Source organism: Cygnus atratus, chromosome 16, assembly GCF_013377495.2.
Source record: "Cygnus atratus isolate AKBS03 ecotype Queensland, Australia chromosome 16, CAtr_DNAZoo_HiC_assembly, whole genome shotgun sequence".
NCBI lineage: Eukaryota > Metazoa > Chordata > Aves > Anseriformes > Anatidae > Cygnus > Cygnus atratus.
The window spans coordinates 14,447,368-14,465,041 of NC_066377.1; the positions used below are offsets into that span (position 1 = coordinate 14,447,368).

Here is a 17,674-nt window from a genome sequence, read left to right on the forward strand (position 1 = left end):
CATCAAATGCACTAAAAATAGCCACAAAACTTACTGGCGGCGGGGGGGGGGAAGGGAAGGGGAGCAAAATAAACCCGCAGCGTGGCACATCCTCGGCACGGCGCCCAGCCGGTGGGGGGGACACGGGGGGCTGCAGCTCCTGTGCGGGTTTGTGCCTCGTGCTGCAAATTTGGAGCATAAGGAGCCCGGAGCAGCTGCCGTGGAGCTGCGTGCTGCGATGCTGCTGACACCCGGGGCTCCTGCATGAAGGCAGGAGGCTGTGGCTGGGCGGTGCGCGGCAGGGTTAGCTGGTGGCATGGGGAAAAGCTTGGTGCCTGCTCCGTCAGCACCCGTCTGCGGTGTGCGGTGTCCCTGGAGGCGAAGGGAAGCCTGGGCTCTGGCTTTTTGGCACGGCAGCATCCCTCTGCTGGGGGCTGTGGCCCATCTGAGGGTGCCGCGGGGGCTGCCTTGCAGCTGACCCCTGCATGTTTTGCGCGTGGGGAGGGTGTCCGAGAGCCCCCGGCTGCGTGGAGCCCTTCCTTGCTCTGGTTCTGACCCAAAGCTCTGCCCTGGGCTGCTGCTGCCAGAAAATAGCACGTTTTGCACTTCCCCTCGGCACCTGCGCTTGTAATAAGAATCTGTGCCTTTTGAAAATTTTGGTTAAAACACGCTTTTCTTGCTGAGTCAGGGCTTGAGCAGCGTGAGGTACTCTGAGACTTTGTGTGCGCTTCACGCCGTGGTTTGTCTGTGCTGTTGGGGGCGGGGAGGGCCACTCATGTCCCCAGGGACAAGGTCCCCGTTTGGTGGCCCAGTGCCCCTGCGGCCGGTCCCAGCCATCCGAGACGGAGCAATGGGTCTGGAAGCGCCCCATGGTGCTGACTTTGCTTCTCCTCCTTTGGGGAACAACCAAAAAACCCCGCAGCGGGTTGGGGTGCCCTGGGAGCCACGTGTCCCTGCTGCCCTCTCGCCGCCGTGCATCGCCCGGGGCTGCCCCCGCCGCCTCCTCGCCCTTTGCCGGGTGGGCGCGATGAAGTGGAGCAGAGAATCGTCCCCTCTTCACACATGAGAGAGCAGAGTGGGTGGGTGCGAGCTGGCTGCCCCGCGCTGGGGGGACCCGCCGAGGTGGGCGGGTGGCGAGGAGGAGGAGGAGGGTGGGCGCAGCAGCCCACGGTGCTGGCACGAGGTGGCGGGGACAGGGCCACTAACATCCCTCTGTCTGCTGCAGGAGCTGAGCTGAGTCCACTGGCAGCCCCCCACAACCCCACGGCCAGGCTGTAGCTGGAAAACGCAGGTAAGGAATCGCCACGGGGAGGGTCTCCCCATCTCCTGATGCCCCCAGGAGCCGGTCCTGCAGGGACCGGAGCTGAAACCTCGCAGCTCAGCACCGCGGTGGTTCGCAATTTGTCAGCGGCGCCGAGCCCCCGGAGAGAGGAAAGGAGAGGAGTCCCTGCAGGCTGCGACGTGCCTGGGGTGCTAATCCTGCCCGCAGGAGAGCTGCCGCCTCCAATCCGTCGGAGGCGAGCGCGAGGAACGCTGGCTGCGCTCCAGCCCGCTGCCTGCACCTTGGGGGGAAGCCCTGCCCAAATCCTGCCCGGCTGAGGACAGGAGCGGTGCTGAGCCCCCAGCACGGCACCGTCACCTTGGGGCGAGGAGGGTGTGAAAAAGGAAGGAGTGGGCAAGCACCAAGCACCGGCCGTGCCGTGCGGGACCAACCGGCTGGGTGCTGGGGCGTGTGGCTGCGAGGACACCCGCGGTGCTGCGCACACCAGTACCGGGCACGGTATCCGCAGGTGGGGAATGGCTGCGGGCGGTGGGCAGCTTTTTGCAACCCGATTGCTTAATCCTGCTGCCCAGCAGTGCCGCTGGAGCGTGCTGGGGGCCAGGAGCCCCCCCCTGTCCCCACAGCCACCCCCATGGGTGCGCTCGGGGGCTGCGGCTCCGTCCGCTGCCCGTCCCGGCCGTGTCCCAGTTGTGTCCCTGCTGAGTCCCTGCTGGGGGAAGTGCCATGGCCAGGGGAAGCTGTGAGCAGCGGCACGCCTTGCTCAGAGGCGCGTGGGCTGTCACGAGCCCCATGGTCACAGCCCTGCCGTCCCCGGGCAGCCCACGGGGCCCTGGGAGTGCCAGCGGGTGCCCGAGCCCCGCACGGAGGTGAGCGGAGGGAGGAGAGCGGGGGGGGGTTGGCTCTTGGTATGGGAGGGGACTTTGCTTCTTTTTTTCTAAAGACCCGCTTTCCCCTGCAACTCTGCTCAAGCATCTTCAGATTTAAGCAGCACATTTATTTATGGGGCAGCCTCTCTCCTCTTCTCCACCGCCAGTCTGCCAGCGGTGACGATTTGCAAGCACGGGGTTTGTATCTGACCTTTCCATCCCGCTCTGCTCCCAAATCCCCAAAGTGTGGGCTGAGGCCCTGCTTGAAGCCAGGTCTCTTGGAAAACTGACGGTCAAACCAAGCCCTGACCATGGGGAGGGAGCTGGAGGAGGGAGCAGCCCCAGCTCTGGCTTGGAAAATCCTCTGTGGGGCAAAGCCTGGCAGGCAGCTGCAGCCCACTCGCCCTCTGCTCCATGCCCCGCAGGCGCCGGCTGCCTCCTCTGCTCCTCACCTGCTTGGTTTTTCCTTGTAGAGAGGTTTCTCCGCCTCCCTTTTCCATCCTGCCTGCGTGCTCTAGCCTAAATATTTCCTTCCATAGCTGCAGGACACTGCTGTGTATCCTGCCATCTTGGGAGACTGCGAATAATTCCCTTCCTTCATTTATATCATTACCTTGGAGGTATTTATAGAGCAGGATCTTAACTGGAAGGGAAGGCAGGACTATATATAAAGCAGAGATCCCTTGGTCCTTAGCCGCTGACTGCCTTACACCGCTCCCGACCTAAACTTCTGCTCCTTGTTTCCGAGGGCTCGGTTTGCTGCAGGCTTTGGGCTGCACAGGACCGTCCTCAGCACCTAAATCCCCTTCCTGAGGAAGGAGAGCGGTGCAGCTGCAGATCCTCCGAGTTTCTCTGTTGGAGGAATCCTGTCCTGTGAACGTTTGTCTGGGTCCTATTTTCTCCCATCCATGTCCTGATAGAAACCCCTTGTGCGTGAGGAAGCACGGCCCTATAGGCTGCCCCGCTGTGCAGGAGGGGCTTTGGGGCACCAGGAGACTTGGCAAGCTTTTTTTTTTTTTTGATGAGCTTTTGACGAGCGGTGACCACACGTTGCGGTGGCTCTGCCACCCAGCTGTCCCCTCTGTTTCTGTGTGGTGTGGGGCTGCACCCGGAGGCACTGAGCAGAGATGTGGCCCCCCGCAGCATCCCCGATGTGTCGGCAGCGTGCAGGTGGCCCTGGGGCTCGTGCTGCTGCTCGCCCCGGTGTCCAGGAGCCTTTTCCTTCGAGGAGGGCTGGCCCTGGCGTTCCTCGGTGGGGTTGGTGGCTGTGCTGTTATCCCATCTCCCCACCCGCCTCATCTGGGGGCAGCGTGGGTGTAAGGGGGCAGCGATGCCGTCCCGGGGCAGGGGCAGGAGGGCCGGGCTTCCCGGCAGCTGGTGCTTGAAAAGCCTCTGGGGGTTTTGTTTCATTTCCTAGAGGGCAGGCATCTTGCAAAACCCCTGGGAAGCAGCTTAATGATGACGATGATAACAAATAAAAGTCCTCTGCATGTTTTGCCTCCTCCAGCCCGGGACCATGGGGAGCAGCAAGAGCAAGCCCAAAGACCCCAGCCAGCGCCGGCGCAGCCTGGAGCCAGCCGACAGCACCCACCACGGGGGCTACCCGGCCTCACAGACACCCAGCAAGACGGCTGCCCCCGACGCCCATCGCACCCCCAGCCGCTCCTTCGGGACCATGGCTGCCGAATCCAAGCTCTTTGGAGGCTTCAACACCTCCGACACCGTCACGTCGCCGCAGCGCTCCGGGGCGCTGGCCGGTCAGTGCGGCCCTGGGTCCCTCGGGTGCTGGCAGTTGGGTCTCGCTGGGTTTGGTTCCAGCTCCTCCTGGTGGTGGTGGGGTCCTCTCCTCTGGAAGGAGTTTTTTTTTGGGCTAGGTTGGCAGAGGTGTTTTGCCTGGTGGTGGGAGGATGGTGGGACAGGAGGGTCCCCCGGTGCCGTGCCGCGGGGTGGCGGCGCTCATCCTGAGCGGTCCCTGTCGCAGGTGGAGTCACCACCTTCGTGGCCCTCTATGACTACGAGTCCCGGACCGAAACGGACCTGTCCTTCAAGAAAGGAGAACGCCTCCAAATTGTCAACAACACGTGAGTGTCCCTGTGCCCCTGTGGCCAAGCCCCCGAGAGCTTAACCCCCTCGAGAGGGCTCCAAAGGGGTCACCGAGCCCAGCCTCGGGCAGGCCAGCTATCCCCGGGGACACTCCAAGGGGCATTTCAGAGCCGTGTGTGGAAGCAGTGACGTGTCCGAGGACATTGGCATTAGAGGCCATCGCTTGGGTGATGCTCGATGCTCCCCCGTCCTCCTGGCCCCACTGCTGGGCACCGCTGCCTTGCAGCTGCCACCAAGCCACCTCCTCGTCCCATAGCCAGTCCCCAGCTCGGGGTCACGTCCCTGCCTGCCCCCTGTCCCTGTCAGCGCTCGGCTGCCTCTCGTCTGCCTGGACTCATTCCCTCCACTCCCCAGATGCTTTTCTCGTGCTTACGCAGTGCCTGTGATCTCAGCTTCCCTCTTGACTGTTTTTCTTCTCTCCTGCCCGCCACGCTTTCGTTAGGAGGAAAGTGGACGTCAGGTGTGTATCGCGGGTTGGTGCTGCTACTGCTGCTGCCGACCTGCCCTGGTGAAAGGCTGCCCGCGGCGGGTGGGAGCAGGAGGGAGCAGAGGCTGCCGGGGGGGGCCGTGCCCGGCCACGTTTGTCCTCCCTGGGTGAGTGGGGCAGCATGCGGAGCCCCCTCCGTGCCGGCGGCTCTGCACCAGGGAGGTCTGAACTGGGCCTGCACCCCTTGTCTGCGTCCGGCACCCCTCATCAGTCCTGTTTCGTTTGGGTTTCTGCTCCTTCCTGGTCTTTTTTTTTTTCCTTTTGCATTTATTTTTGCATTTTTTAATTTATTGTTTTATTTTCTGTGAGTCGCTCCAGGGACTGGCACACTTCCTAAAGCTGCTGCGTGCTTGGTCCTGATGCGCAGCGCGCTCAGCTCGCTGTCCCCGCTGCTGCCGCCTTGAAACCTGGGGACCAAAGCCAGCCCCGCAAAGGGAGAAGGATGAGGGGCTGTCCCGCAGGCAGCGCTCCTGTCCCGCGGGGATGCAGCAGTGCCACACAGATAGGTTTTCAGTTCGGTCCTTGGTCTCCTCCTTCCCACACTCATCGTTTATTAATGGGGATTCGCTCAGTCCGTGAAGCCTGGGATGTGCTGCATGGAGGGCTTCAGTGGTGCACAAAAAGCCCCAATTTGGGGTGTTTGGTGCTTCTCCGCTTCCCAGCCCCAGCAGGGAGCTAGCCCCGGGCTTGTGCTCCGCTTCGTGCTGTGACGAAGCCAGCTCTGCCCCTCACGGGGTCTGGATCAGCCCACATACACGGGGTTTTTCTTTATGCATTAAATCACCTAGGAGGGGTCCGTGCTTCTTTTTTCCCCCCCTCTTCTGCTGCTGTCAGTCAAAGGCTTGGTCAGAGGGAAGGGTCCACGTGCCATATGCTTGGTGACATCCCAGGGGGCGCAAGGGCTGTGCTGGCGATGCAGACCACCAGGAGTCGAGGGTGCAGCACCCAGCCCCCGACCCCAGCGGTGTCTGCTGTGGCTGAGACCTTGGAAAGGAGCCAAGTGCTGGAGAAATCCGCCCCAGGCAGCACCACGCTGCTCGGCATGGCTGTGAGAGAGTGGTTTTGCTGCCTGGTGGCTGCTGTACTGGGGCTGGGTTTGCAGCCCATTGCTCCCCTCCCTGCTCCTGCATCCTGCAAAGCTCCAGCAGTGACCCTCGGCCTCCCTGAGGGCCAAATCCGCTCACCCCATCACCGAAAGAAGGTCCCCTCCCAGCCAGCTGGCAGACAGCGGGGGTGTAACGGGGTATTTTGGTTAAAACTGTGCAGGGAATTGTTGAAATGCTTTGTTTTGATGATGGCGATTGTTACTTTTTTTTTCCTTCCGCTGAGACATTTTTGGAATAGTTTGCTTTTGCCGAATTCCCAGATTGCAGCCTTTCAGCCCGAGCTGGAATAAAGCCCCGAGCCGAAATCTGGGCGCTTCGGAGGCAGATGTTTGCTCCGGCCCCGTGGGAAAGGAGCCGAAGCAGCCCCCGACCCCGTCCCGGCCTCCCCGGGGAAGGTGGAGGGCAGCAGCTCTGTGCCCCCTGCATCGAGGAGCGAGGGGACAGCACGCCCCGTGCCGTGGGCACGCAGGGCTGGGGCGAGGTGGAGGTGTGCAGGGATCGGGGCGGGGGGGCTGAACTCCCCGGGGTCAGGATCGGAGGGTTCAGGCTCACAGGGTCCGTGCCTGCAGCAGTCGAGGTTCTCGGTGTACTTTTGGGGCAGCGGTGCGGAGGACGCCCTGCGCCCTGCAGCCACCCGGCCCGTCCTTGCCGGGCTGCTCGCATGGATCCGCCATTTTCCCCTAGCCCTGCCTCGTGGGCGGTCGGGATAAATGAGGTGCCTGTCTGTGACGGATGAGAGCCTGGATGTCCTGTGAGGAACCCCCTGCTGTCTGCCTGGAAGGGGAAGCTGCCTCCCAGGGCCCTTTTGTTTTTATCCATTTATTGTCCTTCCCGTCCCGGTCAGGTGCGGGGTTATGAGGGGGACAACGGCAGAGCGCAGCGGGAGAAGGCTCCTGCACCCTGCCAGCACCTCGAGACCTTCCTGGGGCCACCTCCTCTCGGCCCCGGCTGCTTGGGGCCAGCCCTGGGACACGTGTGCCACAGGGAAGAGCGGGGCAGAGCCCACCCCGCAGCACCGGGGCTGGGCTTTGCCTGCAGGCAGCTTTCCCCCCATCGCCCAAATTCCAGCCACATCCCGGCCTGGGGCTGGGAGCACCCCGGGGGCCTGGTTTGGAGATGCTCGGCGAGCTGTGGACCACGGCTGAGCCCCAGCACCATCAGCCCTTGGCAGAGGCTGCAGGGGGACCCCCGGGCCTGCAGCAGGGACCCCTGTGCCTAGCACCAAGCCCGGCTGCCCCGTGCCTGCTGGATCCGGCCCGAGGGCACCGCAGCAGCCTAAAGAACACCTCACTCTGTTCCAGCCTGCTCCATTCCTTATTTATTTGATCCCTTTTGTTGCCTTGAGTAGCCTGTGTTTAACAAATTCTGCCTTCTTTTGTTTTTTTCTGGCGCTTTATTTAATCACTGCCATTCTGTCGCTTTTTTCCCCATTTCCCCTCCCTCCCCCTTTGCCTGTTGCTCCCCGCTTACCTGCTCGCTGGGGTTTCCATTGCGTCTCATCTCCAGCCAGACCCGGCTCAAATTCGGATGGCTCCAAAGGTATTTTGGCTCTCCGGCCTTTTTTCCAGCCAGGAGACCCCTCATTTCACAGCATCCCACATGCACATGGGTGACCCTGGCACCGTGGAGATGCTGCTTGTCCTGGGGTGGCAGCGGGGCACCCCTGTGCCAGCAGCACTCCCAGGGCTGATTTTGGGCAGGTTGGGCTCTGCTGCCACCCTCCTGCCCCATGCCCTGGGGTCTCCAGGGGGTCTTTCTGTGTGCCAGGGTCCTGCTGCGGGGCTGGGTGTGGGTGCTGCTCGCTGCTGTCCCCCCCCGGGCTGGGCTCTGCTTGCTCGTCCCATGCCTCTAGGGACACGGGGACGCTGCCCGGAGGTAGGAGAGGGCACGGCCCAGGGGGGCTTGGGGGCTTTTTGGCTTCACACTGAGTGTGTTTTGGTTCTCTTGCAGGGAAGGTGACTGGTGGCTGGCTCATTCCCTCACTACAGGACAGACGGGCTACATCCCCAGTAACTATGTCGCGCCCTCAGACTCCATCCAGGCTGAAGAGTAATTGCTATCTTTTAGACAGTTTTTTTAATTAAAAAAAAAAAAAAGCAGTAACAAAAAAAAAAAAAACACCACCCACCGAGCGCTTTTCCCTCTCTCCTGTCCCTCTCCTCCTGGGCAAAACCTGCAGGGGCCTCTGTTGTATTTCTTGGGGCTTTTTTTTTGGTTTGGTGTGGTTTGGTTTGGTTTGGTTTGGTTTCCAATCCACATGCGTCTCCGCAGACTGTCCCCACCCGGTGGCACAGCCCACGGTGGGGGAATCCCACCCCCGGCAAGAGCTAGGGGTGCCCCAAGGGCTGCCCTCCTCTGGGGAGGCTTTTGGAGCCCAGGTGCTGAGCGGTGCCCACGGTCGGCGGCGCAGGATGGCTGCTCGCAAATCCAAGGGGCGCGCGGGCGCCCCGTGCTGAGCCTGTGGCTTCCCTCCCGCAGGTGGTATTTCGGGAAGATCACTCGCCGGGAGTCCGAGAGGCTGCTCCTCAACCCCGAAAACCCCCGGGGGACCTTTCTGGTGCGGGAGAGTGAGACCACGAAAGGTGAGCCCCAGCCGCGGGGACAAGGGGTGCCCACCCTGCTGTGCTTCGTGCTGGCCCCAGCCTCTCTCCTCCCCTGCTTCCTCTGCAGAAAATGGGTCACGGCGCTGGGAACGGCCACGCCACCCTGAGCACCAGGGGACCCACGGGAGCATCCGCGTGGGTCCTTCAGCACTGGGCCACGCTCCCTGCTCCCCTGGCTTAGATGGGCAGGAGGAAGAGGAGCCTCACCCTGCGGGCAGGGGATGAGGCTCACGGTCACCAAACGGAGCCCCTGCGGCACGGAGAGCATCCTGCGCTCTGTTCCCCCGGTGCTGGTCCCCAGGGAGCGGGTGCCAGCGTGCCGTGAAATCGCCGGTGACATTTCTGTGCCGTGGGAAACTGCGGTCACCTCTCAGCCTGAGGTGTTTCCGTTCAGTGCAGCGTGGGAGCCTGGTGCTGTCCCCTCTGTGCTCAGCATCTGCCGTCAGGATTTGTGCCTCCGGGGTTTACTCCCCGTGCAGCACCCAGCTGCTGCTTTGCTTTGCTTTTTTTTTTTTTTTCCTTTTTCCTTTTTGTCCCCTTTCTGCCACATTCTTCTCCTGGCATCCAAGCTGGAGGCAGAGATGTCCTGTTTTTACCCACCCCGGCCCTAATGGTTTGCTCACCCATGTACCCACAGGCTTCCAAAACACTTTGGAATGGAACCAGCAGCACGTCCTCTCCCTGGATTTTTTCTGTTTTTGTTCTTTTTTGTTTTTGTTCCAAAAATACTTTTTTTTGTGTTTTTTTTTTTTCCTACCACCTGCATAATGTCAAATTCTTGCTTGCGAGCAACCAGACAAAGTCAATGATGAATTTTTAGGTCCTCCTTTCAGGTCTAATGCTTCTTGATCCTTGTTTTGTGCTTCCCGATTGTGCGAGTTTGATCTCCAGAGTTTGGCTGGCCGAGGATGCCGTTTCTTACCTGGAAACGTGCTTTAGTCTGGCTCCAAATGCACCTTTGGGAAAAGCTCCTTGATGTTTTTTTCTGCCTTGGTGCTTTGAACGTGGTGCTATTTGCTTTATTCCAGTGGAAACAGCTCATGCAGGCAGCAGCGTGAACCTTCCCTTTTGCTCCTTGCGGCCCCATCCTTCCCCCATGTCCCTGCCCCTTTATTGCTGCATTCATCCCTGCACCTCGTGGTGCCTCTTGGCTGTTGCACCAGTTGTAAATGACAGATAAGAGGGGCTTTTGGGGGTAAAACCGGCAGTCTGCGTGCACCATCCTGCTCCCCCCGTGGGGATCCGATGCCCGCGCAGCCCCTGAGCTGCTGGGTTTTGCCCGCAGGTGCCTACTGCCTCTCGGTCTCCGACTTCGACAATGCCAAGGGGCTCAACGTGAAGCACTACAAGATCCGCAAGCTGGACAGCGGCGGCTTCTACATCACCTCTCGCACGCAGTTCGGCAGCCTGCAGCAGCTGGTGGCCTACTACTCCAGTGCGTACCCGGGGCCGCGGCTCTGCCCCGTCCCGTGCATGGCGAGGCCCCCCTGCCCCACATCCCAGGGGTCTGGGTGATGCCCAGGGCACTGTGCCTGTGCGAGGGGAGGTTTAGGTTGGGTGTTGGGAGGAATCTCTTCGTGTAGGGGGTGGTCAGGCTTTGGAACGGGCTGCTCAGGGAGGTGGTGGCGTTCCCATCCCCGGAGGTATTTAAGGGATGCGTGGATGTGGCTCTAAGGGACGTGGTTTAGTGATGGGACGGTCGGACTTGGTGGTCCTGGAGGTCTTTTCCAACATGGATGTGCCCCTGCTGCAGGGAGCGGCTGCTGGAAGCCAGCACTGGCGTGGGGGTCCCCAAACCAGGATGGGGGCACCCCAGTGAAAAACACAGCTTGGGTTTCAGAAAGGGGAAAGGGTCTGGGTACAGGTCCCCGAGGTGTTTTGCAAGGAAGGCATCGCGTGCCTGAATGCCAGAGCATCACCCGCACGTTGTCCCCCGCTAGAACACGCCGATGGCCTGTGCCACCGTCTGACCACCGTCTGCCCCACGTCCAAGCCCCAGACCCAAGGGCTCGCCAAGGACGCGTGGGAAATCCCCCGGGAATCGCTGCGGCTCGAGGTCAAGCTGGGGCAGGGCTGCTTCGGAGAGGTCTGGATGGGTAAGGACCGCTTCGGCCCCGTGTCCCCAGCGCAGCGTCCTCGCCCCATCTCCCAGTTGGGGGGAGCAGGCAGAGGACACGGCCCCATAAATGTGTCCTGTGCTCCAGGGACCTGGAACGGCACCACCAGAGTGGCAATAAAGACGCTGAAACCCGGCACCATGTCCCCGGAGGCCTTCCTGCAGGAAGCCCAGGTGATGAAGAAGCTCCGGCACGAGAAGCTGGTTCAGCTCTACGCCGTGGTTTCGGAGGAGCCCATTTACATCGTCACCGAGTACATGAGCAAAGGTGAGCACGGGAGGGACACCGGCTGGCCCGGGGGGGTGGCTCTGCTCTGCCAAAGGATGCTGACCGCTGTCTTCCTCGCAGGGAGCCTCTTGGACTTCCTGAAGGGAGAGATGGGCAAGTACCTGCGGCTGCCACAGCTCGTGGATATGGCAGCTCAGGTGGGTTCGTGGTTCCCCTCCCAGTCCCGCGTCCCAGCTCCCATCAGCTGGGTCGGGCCCGGCTGCAGAGCCGTCCCCCCTCGGAGGGCCTTCGTGTCCCCCCCCGTGAGCCTCAGTCCCCATGCCCTGCCCCGCAGATCGCGTCCGGCATGGCCTACGTGGAGAGGATGAACTACGTTCACCGAGACCTCCGGGCGGCCAACATCCTCGTGGGGGAGAACCTGGTGTGCAAGGTGGCCGACTTCGGCCTGGCGCGCCTCATCGAGGACAACGAGTACACGGCCCGGCAAGGTGCGGGCGGGACGCGGGCGGTGGCCATGTCACGGTCCCCAGTCCCCACAGGGTGTGCTGTGGTGTCCCCTGGGTCAGTCCCGCGGTGCCTCGCGTTGTGTGCGGAGGGCCTGGGGGCTGCGCCGGAGAGGAGCAGCCCCTGACCCTGCCTCCCCTCCCAGGTGCCAAGTTCCCCATCAAGTGGACGGCCCCCGAGGCGGCGCTGTACGGCAGGTTTACCATCAAGTCGGACGTCTGGTCCTTCGGCATCCTCCTGACCGAGCTGACCACCAAGGGCAGAGTGCCCTACCCAGGTGAGAGCTGGCGCCAGCTGGCACGGAGCCCCTCGCCCCCCGTGGGGCGGGCACGGTGCGGGGTCCGGCCCAGCCCCCACTCAGCACCACGGCCCCTCTCTCCTCAGGGATGGTGAACAGGGAGGTGCTGGACCAGGTGGAGCGGGGCTACCGCATGCCCTGCCCGCCCGAGTGCCCCGAATCGCTGCACGACCTCATGTGCCAGTGCTGGAGGAAGGACCCCGAGGAGCGGCCCACCTTCGAGTACTTGCAGGCCTTCCTGGAGGACTACTTCACCTCGACAGAGCCCCAGTACCAGCCCGGCGAGAACCTATAGACCTGGAGCTCCTCCTGGCACCGCAGACCTCGCCGCGGGGCGTGGAGGGCTGGCCTCCCCGCCGAGGGGGCCGTTTTTGCGGAACAGCCCCGGAGCGGGACGGGGCATCGCCTCTGGTTGCGGCCAGGGGAGGTGCCGGGTGCCCCGTCGCTCGTTATGACTGCTGGCCCCTGATTAATGAAGGGGCGAGAGGAGCCCAAGGGTGCTGGCACCAGCTCAGGAGGGCAAGCGGGGCAGCGGGCTGGCGGGGCATCACCTTCCTCCCCCCGAGAGGCTTGGCTTTTGGGAGGCTTTTTCCCCAGAGAAATTGGGGGACAGCACCTCCTGCCTCGGACATGTGGCCACAGCTTCTTGCACCCTCCCTAGTTTAAAATCACCATGACTTTCCCTACCCCTTCGCCCACCCGTTTTGCTCTGGTTTGCCCGAAGGTGTTCACAGAGACGTTTTGCTGTGGGGAAGGCACACGCCAGCGCTGGTTTGGACTGGGATGCAGCTGGGGAGCAGACGTTGCGAGGCACCAGGCCCCATGATCCCGCAGGCCCGTGGTGCCAACAGGACGCTGGCCTTGAGGCTCCTTCCTCCAGTGCCTGCCCGTCCTCGCGCCACGAGTGGGACCTGGCCCTGCTCAGGGCCCCGCTGCCCGCCCTGTCCCGTGGGACCTCCTGGGCACACAGTCGAGTCTTCCAGCTGTGCCTGTCCCCCGCAGGGCACCACCTCGTCGCTTCTGGGATCGGCATCGAGGGGGGGGACCCCACGGAGCCCTCGCCTGGCCCCCTGCAGCCCCCCCCAGGGCTTCTCCACCCAACGCTGCGCCTCTCCTGGCCACCAACCCCAAATCGAGACCACGGGGCTGGGGCACGCGACAGAGGCGGCCACTCGGGCTGTGGGAGCATTTTGGGGGCAATACTCGTTTTTTGCAACGCGGTTGTCCACTGGTACGTTTCTAGCTGCCTTCCCCACTCCTGCTGCCACCACCCTCTGGGGCTGGGCTGCTGGGGAGCGTTGTGCCACGCAGATATCTGCAGGCTCACTGGCTCGCTCCCCAAGCCCTTGGCTGTGTTTCGGAGGTCACTGCTTACCCATGCCCAGCTTTGCCCCCCCGTTGTCCCCACCAGGCTGAACCCCTGGTGCCATGCACAGCCCTGGCGCCCACCTTGTACATAGCCCCCACGTGCCCCCCCACCAGCCGGCCAGGTTGCATGTGGCTTTGTTTTCCTCCTGCCATCACGCCGATGTCTCTGTCTGCATTTGTCCCTAAGCAGAACCCCTCACTGTCCTGGCGTGCGAGGCTGCAGCAGTCAGCACCCCTGTCCTGAGCACCCTCAGTGCCAAAAATGCCGGTGGGCTGGGTCGCTGGTGTGCAGCAGAGGGATGCTCGGGGCGTGCGCCCCTGCAGCCTGCTCTCAGCCTGGGTATTTCATCCAGGAGCTCAGCGGTGGTTTGTGGCACCCGCCAGCTCCTGCGGCTCTGCCTCGGTGGCCCAGCACCCATGGAAAACCAGGCGAGGAAGGTGCTGGGGCCGCACGCTGCAGCGGGGGGAGATGCTCCTGCCCCTTGCCTCCGCAGGAGCAGGGCAGAGCCGCCGCTGCCCCCCACTCGCTCCCACAGCTCCCCAGCATCTTATTTATTGAACAAGTTCTGGCTTGGTGGCCCCTTTTTAATAGTAAAGCCTTCAAACATGGCACAAAAAGAGAGATCCTGCCTTTGGCTTGGAGAACAGCAACTGTTTTAATGGATTTTTTTAAAACCACCTTGGGACTCGGAGCCTCTCCTTCCCCCAGCACCTTTGCTGTCTGCGTTCGTGCAGGGACTGTCATGCCCTGAGGTCTTCTAGTTCCTGGTCTTGTGGCCATTTGGCTGATGGGTCCCAGAGAAGCCCCTTAGTGCTACAAGGGGCAGCCTGTGCCATAACCATGGGAGGGACACAGAATCCCCAGCACCGGGAGAAGGCTCCTAAATCTCTAAATCAATGTGCAGAAGGCGGATTGGACCCACGAACTGGGGAGAGAGAAGGCGAATGCACGTGTTAACGCGTGACCTTTTGTTTTCTTTAGCACGGACAGGTTCTCATGAGAGAACAGCAGGGCCGGGGTGCTCCCAACCCAGTTGTTTCATTCCCTGGCATGGTGGAGCAATAACGCCCCTGCAGCGTCAGCACCGCCCTGGGCTTTCTTCCCTGCCCCGGGGGTTTGACGACAGGGAGAGGCTGGGGGCTTTTCATGGCAGAAGGCAGTGAAACAACCCAGGAGGAGCATGGCACAGGGCTGGGGATGTGTGTCTGTGTGTCCGTCTACGTGTCCATCCGTCTGACCGCGTGTGCGGGGCGTTAGGTGGGACCTGGAGTCCCTGCAGTCCCTGCTGCGGCTGGCCTCAACAAAGGCCACGCAGGCTCAGAGCCTCCCCTCCATCACCCTCCTGGTCTGCCAATTTGTTTTCAAAGCCAGTAATTTAGAGGGGAATCCCCCCTACCCCACGATGCTCCTTGGCATGGATGCGATGGGCCAATAACCCCGTACAAGGTATTTTCTGCTGGTGTAATTTTTTTTTTAAATAGCATTTTTGTAAGATCTCCAGACGAGACTATGCAGAGAACACGTGGATCTGGTTCTCTCTCCCCAGCTCCCCCTCCTCCCCACCTGCCTTTTTCAGTGTCGAAGTAAAAATATTTAGCTTTTTTTTTTTTTTTTGGATAATAATAAAACTTTGGAAAAACCTGAAAATGTCCAGCTTTGTGGGTGGTGGGGGGCGGAGATGCTTTGAAACTCTAATGTTGTTGTAAATACTTTGCAATTTGATAATTAAATACAAACAGACCTCACAAAAAAAAAAAAAAGCGTAGCTCATGTATGAGAGGGCTTCTTGGCATCCCGCGTAAGGGGTCGGCGGTCACTGGAGTGAGTACAACTTCTCTGTATGGCTCTGGGTGTTTTGGGGGGCTTTTTCCATCCGATGTGCCTCAGATTCGGTGCGCAGCCATGCAGGGTGCTGTGCGCCTCTTGGGGTTGGGATTGGGCTCAGGGGGGACCAGAGCTACCTCCAGCAAGGGGAACCTTTTCCATCACATCCCTCCTGCTCTGACAGAGCTCCAAATCCACCCCTGGGTAATGGCCAGCATGATCTATACCTTTATATTCACTTATAGACCACTGATTTACATAAGTTGCACACAGCAAGCATGGCTGGTGGTGCTGGGTGAGCTCCCAGGGGAGGCAGGGGCTGCTGGGGCTGTGCTGGGACAGCAGCCGGCTCCTCTCCCGCATCCATCCATCCTAAATCCTTTTCTGCATGGGGCCATGCAGGTGGCAAAGCCCGGGCTGGGGAGGGAAGGCTCCTTTCTGCAGCCTGCTGGATCAGTGGGCTGGCAAGGAGCAGGCTCGCTTCATTAGGGTAATTAGTGGGTGCTGATTGGGATCCCTCAGCTGGCGATTAACTAATTGATTTGTACCAGTGGTGTGGTGGGAATAGGCTCTTAGGAAGCAGGGTTGTGGCTGAGCCTCAGCGGTGTGGGGAGGTTTTGGTGCCCTGAAATCCACGTGCTGCACTTCTGCTCTGCTGCTGCGGTGCTCTCCTCGGGCTGGTGAGTGAGTGCCGTGTCATCTTTGGTGCCTAATGCCTTGTGTTTTACTTCTCCTTAAAGCAATTAAGCAATTGAGGGAGTGTCTGGTGTTGGTGAGCCCCCTGTGTGGGTTGGGGGGGGGGGGGGGGGGGGTAGGCTGAAGCTGCTGCAACCCTGAGGTCTGTCCCTGGAGGGACGGAGGCTTGCTGGGCTGGGAGGTGAGGAGGAGCCCCCACCACACGTCCCCATCCTGAGCCGGGCAGATGTGCCTCAGGATTATACCGCTCGCCTCCTTTAACAGGCTTAATCTCGCTGTTCGCTTTGTGCTCTCGCCTTGCCTTGTAAGCCGGGGAGAGGGCTCGGGCGCTGGTAGGGGGCTGCAGAGGGCTGGGCTGCTCCCGCTGGGGGGCTGCTGGAATGGAAAGGATGAGCTGTTGCTTGGCCTGAGCGCCCCCTTAATTTTCCCCGAAGCGTATCAAGTCCCAGCTCTTGATCCGGGCTGCAAGAGGGTGAAGGTGGAAAACGTTGTGGTTTTTGTCCTGGCGCTGGGGTCCTGCTGGCTGTGTTGTTCCAGCACCTGCCGTGGCGGCAGCGAGCCCGTCCTCCCTCATCCCGCTGCCTGTTTGCTCGGAGGCACAGCGAAGCCCTCTTGCCAAGGGTTAATCTCCGGGCTCCTGAGACAGGCTGAAGTCCTTACCCGCTGCACTTAGCTCCTGCCAGCTGCCGAGGGCGAGGAAAATGCCCCTTCCGTGCAAGGAGCAAGAGCAAAGGGCGCAGGCGGGGGAAGGGCTGGCCCAGAGCGATGCTGGCGGCTCCCCGGGTTCAGCAGGGCTTGGGCCAGCCCAGGGCTGGTGGGAGCAGGCGAGAGGTGTGGAAGGGGGCGCAGGGAGAGAAGCCCCCGGTCCCAAGGCTGCAGTGGGGAGCCCGAGGTGTGGCCAGCCCTGCTGCGGCTCTGATTCCCGGCATCTGAGCATGGGTTGGTGTTTTTTCTGTTCTCCTTCCCCTGACCCTGCAGCGCCACTGATCTGTTACGTGACCTAGAAAAGAAAACGATCTCCTTCCAATGGAGAGGCAAAGGAATAGCTTAAGGCTCCTGCTCCCCGCAGCCAGGGAGCGCGAGGCAGATGGGCAATTCACAAAGCGAGGTGATGAGGCTTGCTCTGCGCCAGATCCCTTCCAGGCAGTGCCTGGGCTCGGTAGGACGTGGCACCACGCAGCGGTTGCTCTCAGCCCCTCCGCTTCCACTGCCCCCAGTGCAGCAGGGACCCCCCGGGTGACAGAGCCACCCCGCTGGGGGACAGCTCCTGGCGAGCGGGGCCAGCGTCTCTGTCACATCGACTTTGTAGAGGAGCCGGTACCGCGCCTGTGTGGGCTCAGCCCAGTTTGTGGTGCACAGGCAGGGAAGCCGTGATGCTGCTCTCCAAAAGCTGTCGGGTTTGACCTGTTCTGCAGTTGCAGGCTGGTTTTTCACGGTCTCTTTATAGAGGGTGAGCTGGGGATCGGGGCATTAGCATGGGATGTGAGACCTGGTTGGCTTCCTAGCCCTGCCCGAGGCTTTCTGTCTGACCGCGATGAAGTTACTTTAATTTTCTATCTTGAAGATGAAGATTGTATCTCGGCGCACTGAGGAAGTGGCAGATAGTGCCCCAGTGAGGGCTATGCGCATAGCAAAGAGCGCTCTTAACTGCGTTTGGGGTGGGAGTGCTGTGAAAAGTAGATTTCCTACGCAGCAGTTTGAGATCTCTCCTGTCGCTGCACCGGCAGCCTCCCTCTTCTGAAGTGCTTCTCTCTCCAGGTCAGGCCTGGCGGAAGGGGAAGCCCGCAGCCCTGTCCTGGGCTGGGCTGGATGTACGAAGCCAGGGCTTGCTCTCACCCAGGGCTGTCTGCTTTTGTGGCTAGGACTTATTCAAATCGCAGTAGAGCGCATCTTGGCTCATTAGCAACTAAAATATAGCTTTAAACTGACTGCATTAGCTTAAATAAAAAAAAAAATCCTTTTAGCTTAAATAAATAAAACTTAAATGTTGTTCAGAGTGCAGACAACTGCGTTGCCATAGCTTGCAAATGAGAGGATTTCCTTTTTCCCTTCTATTTTTACGTACACTGTAGCTAGCGTGGCAGCTCTTGGGATTCCCCTCAGCCCGACAGGTGATGGGGCTGCCACCTCTCATCCTGAGGATGTGTCACGCTTGGTTTTTTTTGGATGTGTAAACACCGATATGCCTCGTATGCTTTCCAATTCGGGCTTG

The 17,674-nt window shown here is 61.0% G+C and overlaps 1 protein-coding gene across 5 annotated transcripts in view; it reads left to right on the forward strand.

Annotated features, from left to right (window-relative positions):
- SRC (SRC proto-oncogene, non-receptor tyrosine kinase) overlaps nucleotides 1-14,688 on the forward strand; it is a 26,686-nt gene extending 11,998 nt beyond the window's left edge. For 2 of the 5 annotated variants that reach the window (XM_035548334.2, XM_050714026.1), the window contains exons 2-13: nucleotides 1,205-1,270; nucleotides 3,635-3,884; nucleotides 4,109-4,208; nucleotides 7,774-7,872; nucleotides 8,302-8,405; nucleotides 9,712-9,861; nucleotides 10,367-10,522; nucleotides 10,631-10,810; nucleotides 10,892-10,968; nucleotides 11,106-11,259; nucleotides 11,421-11,552; nucleotides 11,660-14,682. In XM_035548334.2, coding sequence (XP_035404227.1) covers nucleotides 3,644-3,884; nucleotides 4,109-4,208; nucleotides 7,774-7,872; nucleotides 8,302-8,405; nucleotides 9,712-9,861; nucleotides 10,367-10,522; nucleotides 10,631-10,810; nucleotides 10,892-10,968; nucleotides 11,106-11,259; nucleotides 11,421-11,552; nucleotides 11,660-11,868 — 1,602 coding nt within the window. In that variant the 5' untranslated portion in view covers nucleotides 1,205-1,270; nucleotides 3,635-3,643 and the 3' untranslated portion in view covers nucleotides 11,869-14,682. Of the gene's footprint in view, nucleotides 1-1,204; nucleotides 1,271-1,634; nucleotides 1,770-3,634; nucleotides 3,885-4,108; nucleotides 4,209-7,773; nucleotides 7,873-8,301; nucleotides 8,406-9,711; nucleotides 9,862-10,366; nucleotides 10,523-10,630; nucleotides 10,811-10,891; nucleotides 10,969-11,105; nucleotides 11,260-11,420; nucleotides 11,553-11,659 lie in introns of those variants that run through there. The other 3 variants (XM_035548332.2, XM_050714027.1, XM_035548335.2) reach the window with 2 other exon arrangements.
- The last annotated feature ends 2,986 nt before the right edge of the window (nucleotides 14,689-17,674 follow it).